General features: G+C 43.6%; 1 protein-coding gene across 1 annotated transcript; it reads right to left on the reverse strand.

The window, feature by feature from the left end:
* Positions 1 to 15: 15 nt before the first annotated feature.
* Positions 16 to 7494, reverse strand: tmem65 (transmembrane protein 65). The gene is made up of 7 exons (XM_072448344.1): positions 6771 to 7494; positions 3240 to 3284; positions 2888 to 2955; positions 2678 to 2732; positions 792 to 834; positions 240 to 345; positions 16 to 158 (listed from the first exon to the last, which is right to left on the reverse strand). Exons 1-7 carry the CDS (start codon positions 6985 to 6987, stop codon positions 42 to 44), a joined length of 651 nt encoding a protein of 216 aa, XP_072304445.1. The 5' UTR covers positions 6988 to 7494; the 3' UTR covers positions 16 to 41.
* Positions 7495 to 7802: the final 308 nt, after the last annotated feature.

Genomic DNA, 7802 nt, shown 5'->3' on the forward strand with positions numbered 1-7802 from the left:
CTCCTTCTTCTCCTCCTTCTTCTCCTCCTCCTGCTTCTTCTTTAGCTTTTGGGGTGAGACTTCTTCTTCTTCTTTTCGTCTTCATCGTCGTCTTCGCTGATGAGAAACAGAGGGAACATTCCCAAAACGCAGCCGATGAAAACGCCGATGGCTTTTCCCTGAAACACCAGAACGAACACTCAAACCTCGCTCGGGCTCAAACCGTGACAAGGGTCAAAGGTCAGAGGTCAAGGTCTCACCAGATGAGCGCTGAGCCGGGTCTGCCACATGTCCGCCTGTTTCGGGGTCAGGTCTGGACCCTGCATCCCCAGTCTGGACGCCAGCGCCTCCACGTACCCGGCCAGGCTGGAAACGACGTGAAACGACGAGAAACGACGTGAAACGACGAGAAACGACGAGAAACGACGTTAAACGACGGGAAACGGCGTGGAGCGGTGTGGAACGGCGTGAAACGACGGGAAACGACGTGAAACGGCGTGAAACGACGAGAAACGACGTGAAACGACGAGAAACGACGTGAAACGACGAGAAACGACGAGAAACGACGTTAAACGACGGGAAACGGCGTGGAGCGGTGTGGAACGGCGTGAAACGACGGGAAACGACGTGAAACGGCGTGAAACGACGGGAAACGGTGTGGAACGACGGGAAACAACGAGAAACGGTGTGGAACGGCGTGAAACGACGGGAAATGACGAGAAACGACGGGAAACGGCGTGGAACTGCGTGGAACGGCTGGAAAAGGCGTGAAATGACGAGACACGGCGGGAAATAAGACTAAAAACACTGACCCGAGTCCAGCCAAGTCCGACACCAGGTTTCCCAACGCAGCGGCTGCAAAAGAAGAGGTCACATGTCAGAGGTCACAGGTCACATGTCAGAGGTCACAGGTCATATGTCAGAGGTCACATGTCAGAAGTCAGATGTCACATGTCAGAGGTCACATGTCAGAGATCACAGGTCACATGTCAGAGGTCACATGTCAGAGATCACAGGTCACATGTCAGAGGTCACATGTCAGAGATCACAGGTCACATGTCAGAGGTCACATGTCAGCGGTCACAGCATTTGTGACGTTCTAAAGTCATTTAAGTGAAAAACATGAGCTGAAACAGGAAGTGGGCGTGGTCCGGCTCAAAGTCTTTAACTTAAAGTCATTCAAACGTGTATCAAATATGAATCTCTTGGCCACATCATCATGACATCATCATGACATCATCATGATATCATCATGACATCATCATAACATCATCATGACATCATGACATTCATAACATCATCATAACATCATCATGACATCATCATGATATCATCATGACATCATCATGACATCATCATGACATCATAACATCATCATGACATCATCATAACATCATCATGACATCATAACATCATCATGACATCATAACATCATCATGACATCATCATAACATCATCATAACATCATCATGACATCATCATAACATCATCATGACATCATCATAACATCATCATAACATCATGACATCATAACATCATCATGACATCATCATAACATCATCATGACATCATCATACATGACATCATCATAACATCATCATGACATCATCATACATGACATCATCATAACATCATCATGACATCATAACATCATCATAACATCATCATGACATCATCATAACATCATCATGACATCATCATAACATCATCATAACATCATCATGACATCATCATAACATCATCATGACATCATCATAACATCATCATAACATCATCATAACATCATCATGACATCATCATGACATCATCATAACATCATCATAACATCATCATAACATCATCATAACATCATCATGACATCATCATAACATCATCATGACATCATCATAACATCATCATAACATCATCATAACATCATCATAACATCATCATGACATCATCATAACATCATCATAACATCATGACATCATAACATCATCATGACATCATCATAACATCATCATGACATCATCATACATGACATCATCATAACATCATCATGACATCATCATACATGACATCATCATAACATCATCATGACATCATAACATCATCATAACATCATCATGACATCATCATAACATCATCATGACATCATCATAACATCATCATAACATCATCATGACATCATCATAACATCATCATGACATCATCATAACATCATCATAACATCATCATAACATCATCATGACATCATCATGACATCATCATAACATCATCATAACATCATCATAACATCATCATAACATCATCATGACATCATCATAACATCATCATGACATCATCATAACATCATCATGACATCATCATAACATCATCATAACATCATCATAACATCATCATGACATTCATAACATCATCATGACATCATCATGACATCATCATAACATCATCATGACATTCATAACATCATCATGACATCATCATAACATCATCATGACATCATCATACATGACATCATCATGACATCATCATAACATCATCATGACATCATCATGACATCATCATACATGACATCATCATGACATCATCATAACATCATCATGACATTCATAACATCATCATGACATCATCATGACATCATCATAACATCATTATGACATCATCATGACATCATAACAACCCCTTGATTTGATTGGTCCATACTGTGTGGTCAGACCTGCCATGGTGGAGATGCCCAGAGTGACCCCGATGGACAGTTCGATCTGCGTCCCCTAAAAACACACGTTTGTTTATTATATTTAACCACGTTTATGTTTATTATATTTAAATACGTTTATGTTTATTATATTTAAACACGTTTATGTTTATTATATTTAAACACGTTTATGTTTATTATATTTAAACGCTCTGATGACGCGTCACAAACCGCCGCGATCATGATGGCGTTGTCCAGGAAACCGAAGCCGACGAAGGGGATCCCGTTATGGAGCAGGACTAGAGACACAGAGCAACACAGAGTATTTATACTTCATAATCTAGAGTATTTATACTGCAATAATATTCATACTTCAATAAGTCCAAACTAAACTCTTACTCTTCATTTGAGTTTTATTTATTTGTTATTCTGGAAATCATCTTAAATTCATGCACTAATTGTTTTATTCCAGTCATTTTCACAGTTTTATTTATTTTACGTCATTAGATCAAAATGTTTCATCAATAACAAACTTTAGTCATAAATCTTCAGACACTTTGGTTGAAGTGAGACTTTGTCTTACTGAGTCTGATCTGAGCCGGGGTCAGAGGCGGCGGCTCCTGCTGACCTGGAACATCAAGAAAATAATCATTAATTATTCATCGTGAACTCGTCACAATCATCATGTAGGGGAATGGAGATGGACATTCCACGGCCAGATAACAGAAAATCTCTCTTTGAACATTGGGGGTTTTCGTTCTCCCTCTGTCCCTCACCGCAGGGAGCTGCTGTGACTTTTGTGATAACAGACCTTCTCCCCACAGTCTTACAGGAAGACGCCCCAATGAAAACCATGTTTTATGTGATTATGCCATGAATGTTCGTCTGAATCAACTCCATACACCGCATGTTTCACCTTGTGTTACGTATTTTTCCACTGTTTAAGGTTTATATTCCCAATGCTTTAACTCGAGCGCCCATCACAGGTGAAAGAAGATGTAAAATGTATCTACCTCAAGAAATAATGTGCACAAACTGCCAAAAGTGTTTAACGTGTAAATGTTAAAACAGGGTTTAAATGTTTTGCCATTATTTACGTTACTCCAGCTTTATTTTCTCGGCCAGGAAATGTTAAACGGGAAGTCTGCGCAGTAGCGCCCGCCCCTTTCGCTCCCAGCATGCCCTGCGGGCCCGGTATCAAAAGGACGCTCCAAGCTAGAAACGTTCTCTTCTCTTCTCATCCCCTTTGTGTTCAAGCCTTTGTCTTTTCTCTTGGAAGCCGTCTCCACGGACGAGCCTTTCACTTTTTCCTTTGTCTCAACAAAAATCCGTCCGACACGTGGTCGACAAGGCCATGCCAGCCCTGGACTCTGAAACCACCTGAAACCAACTGGAACCACCTGGAACTAAGCTTAAGCGCTAAACCGGACAGAGACTTTCTTTGCTACTTCGTTTCTCTTCTTTTTGAAGTAATCTACGCCGTTTACGTGGATCAGCGCTACGTCCTCATCTGAGTAAAGGCCGCGTGAGGAGCTAACACGCCGCTAAAGCGTTCTACCGCCAAGGAACTCTCGGACATCGCCTCCGTCGCTTCAAGGACGTCGCAGCACACCGCTCCACGCGACCCCTCGCTCCACGGCCGCCGCCCGCTTCAAGGACCTCGCAGCACGCCCCCGAACCTTCGCCGCCACACCGCTCCACGTGACGCCTCGCTACGGACCTCGTCCGCGAACAAGGACCAGCCGGACCGAGTCTCTACAAACCGTAAGCCGAGTTCAGTGTGCCGTTCTTTTGTGGCGTGATTTGGGTAGAGCTCAGCTGTTCCTCCTCCCTTTAGCTTCTCACTTTCCCTCTTTTTGATATAGATTAGCATAGACACGTTTGATTATCAAAGGCAAAACCCTGGTTTAACATTATCTGCATGAAATTTGCTGTCAAATCTGATATAACATCACCTGTGATTTACCTGTGCGCATTTCTGCTCCGGTGTTTTTGATTGCCCTTTTGATAAATAAACTACACGAAAGAGTTATTGACTATTGTTTGTTTGAATAGACTATGTGTAAGTCCCTGAATCGTGAAACACCCTTCAGACCTTTTTAACGAGTGCGATTAAGGACCGTATCTTAGCTCTTTGGGTTTTACCCTGGTGCCCCGTCTTGTCTCGTTTCTGCTAAGAAATCTCCCTTAATCATAAACTGAATACCTGTAGTTTGAGACCCTACAATCACTTTATTACTTTTTAAATCAGAATGTGAAGTTTGGCCCCGACAACAGAACTGAAATCCCAAATAAGAATAATAACCAATAATAATCACTAATAATAGTCATAATAATCACAAAAAATAGTAATAATAATCACTATTAACAGTAATAATCATACTAATCACTAATAATATTCATAACAATCACTAATAATAATCACTAATAATAATCACTATTAACAGTAATAATCACTAAATATAGCCGCAAGCGGCAATGATCGGCCCTCGCCACACCGCCGCAAGAGGAGGGGGCGCTAACGCGCCCCAATTGTCCTTTTATTACGCCTACTGCTGAATCTGTGACGCTGTCACATCTTCTCCCCTTTGTTTTACCATCAAAAAGCTATTTTATTTTGAATTCTTGGAAAACTGTGCGGCAAAGTGACTCTTTGAATAAAAATGTGGATACCTTTTGATGGTCCACCCCTGAAGATGAGTAACACCAAATTTCAGGTTAATTAATAAAATCTGTAGGAGGCGCTGTGGCGCCAAATTAATTTATTTCACTTCAAGTACGTTTAGGGCAAAGAGTTTAACAACTGATTCTAATTTGACGCAATTCGGACTTTATCTGCGCAAACGGCAGAAATGTTAAATTTGGGAGATTTCTGAAATTCTAGCTAAAGTTTGCGGCTTCGCCGCTCAGAGACCGTGACAGGGTCAATGTCATTTGAATAACTTTTGATGTCCCACTCCTCAGTAGCATTTTCACCAAATTTCAGCTTTTTAGAGCCAACGCCCTGGGAGGAGTTCGTAAAAGTACGACGTTTGGAAAAACTCCCGAGTCATGCTTAGCCATTTTTGAACCAATATGGCCGACATTTGGTTGGGCGGACGGCGTTGCCGTACTAATATTTTTTACTTCTCTTGTCACCATCTACCTCTGCGCCAAATTTCATGATTCTACGATCAGATTTTTTTGGGGTCATTTCCTATCTCTCAATGCATTTTTGGTACATTTGGGGGCGCTGACGCGCCATTTTTTATTTTAGAAAAGGGAAATAGCCAGAATGTAGAGAGGCACGATTTTTAGAGGTGTGCAAATTTTTGTGACTTTTCGTCAATGTTCACTGGGTGAAAAATAGGGGGGTTGGTCCCGAGAAGAAAGAAAGAAGAAGAAAGAATAATATTCCGATGCGAAAACAATGTTTCCTATTTTTCAAATATCATAAACTATACATTTTCGGCGCTTTCCTACCTCATGGTGTGGGTCCGGTAATGTTCCATTTTCCTACTACTAATTAGTCTGCACGGGGCGTGCGTGAGTGAAGGAGTGCGTTAGTGAGTGTTTGGAAGTGGGCGAGCGCTTCGCGCTCGATTTCGTGCCTCTCGCCAGCTTGTGGCGCTCGGGCCTAATAATAATCACTAATAACAGTAATAATCACTAATAACAGTAATAATCACTAATAACTATAAAAATCACAAACAACCACAACAATCACACATAATAATAATAACCACTAATAATTATAAGATTGTAATAACTGAAAGCTCCACTCTGCCCCGCACACAGCTCCACTCTGCCCCGCACACAGCTCCACTCTGCCCCGCACATAGCTCCACTCTGCCCCGCACACAGCTCCACTCTGCCCCGCACACAGCTCCACTCTGCCCCGCACATAGCTCCACTCTGCCCCGCACACAGCTCCACTCTGCCCCGCACACAGCTCCACTCTGCCCCGCACATAGCTCCACTCTGCCCCGCACATAGCTCCACTCTGCCCCGCACACAGCTCCACTCTGCCCCGCACATAGCTCCACTCTGCCCCGCACACAGCTCCACTCTGCCCCGCACACAGCTCCACTCTGCCCCGCACACAGCTCCACTTTGACCGGGGCGTCCGTCTCACCTTGAGCGGCTGCCATCGACTCAAACTCCCGCAGTTCCTGGAGCAGACACGCTCTGTCCGCGGGCTGGAGCCGGTAGATGAACTCCTTGGCTCTCTTCGGGGAGTTGAGCCGCTCCTTCGGGTCTGTCCCCCCGTGTGTCCCCATGAAGCGACCCGGGGAGAGGCGCGTCAGACCCGGGGGACACCTCCACGGGCCCCGGACACACGAGCTCAACATTCACGCAGAGTTAAAAATAGTCCCGTGTGGAGTGTCCGGTGAGTCAGCGGGGGCTCCGTGGACGCGTGGCCGCTCGATGAGAGCTGCAGCGCGGCCTGAAGTTGCGTCACTTGTCGGTGTCGCTTCTGCTCATTTACGGCCTCTTTTTCACTAAACGCGCGACTAAACCGACGTAAAACTTCATTCCTTGAACGTTCTTCTTCATCAAATGTGTTAAAAAAGGCGTTAAACTTCAAGCCGGTTCTGTCGCCGGGGCTTTGGTGAGCGCGTCCCCGCTCCACAGTCACTGCAGCCCGGCCTCAAGTCTCGTCTCTCCCGCGGGACTTAAACTCTCACATTTGAACAGAAGAAAGACAGTTTAAGGCTGAAAAGACACTTTGCGTGTTCCAGATCCACGTCCTTGAAACACGCCGTAAAAAACGCCCTGAGTTCAGTTTGAGTCACGCAAAGTTTAACCTGAGAAACTCACGTGGAGGTAAAGGAAGTCCGACTGAACTTCACAATAAAACACTTTAAAAAGCAAAGGAAGTCCGACTGAACTTCACAATAAAACACTTTAAAAAGCAAAGGAAGCCCGACTGAACTTCACAATAAAACACTTTAAAAACCAAAGCAAATCAAACTGAACTTCACAATAAAACAAAAGCAAAGGAAGTCCGACTGAACTTCACAATAAAACACTTTAAAAAGTAAATTAAGTCGAACTGAATTCCACAATAAAACACTTTAAAAAGCAAAGGAAGTCCAAATGAACTTATGAACACAATGAAAAACGTTGTAAAATAAGCTACCGTACTTGCCGCACTAAAAGACGC

Source organism: Eucyclogobius newberryi, unplaced genomic scaffold, assembly GCF_026437365.1.
Source record: "Eucyclogobius newberryi isolate DKJ021-1_F unplaced genomic scaffold, fEucNew1.0.hap1 SCAF_16, whole genome shotgun sequence".
Classification (NCBI taxonomy): Eukaryota; Metazoa; Chordata; class Actinopteri; order Gobiiformes; family Gobiidae; genus Eucyclogobius; species Eucyclogobius newberryi.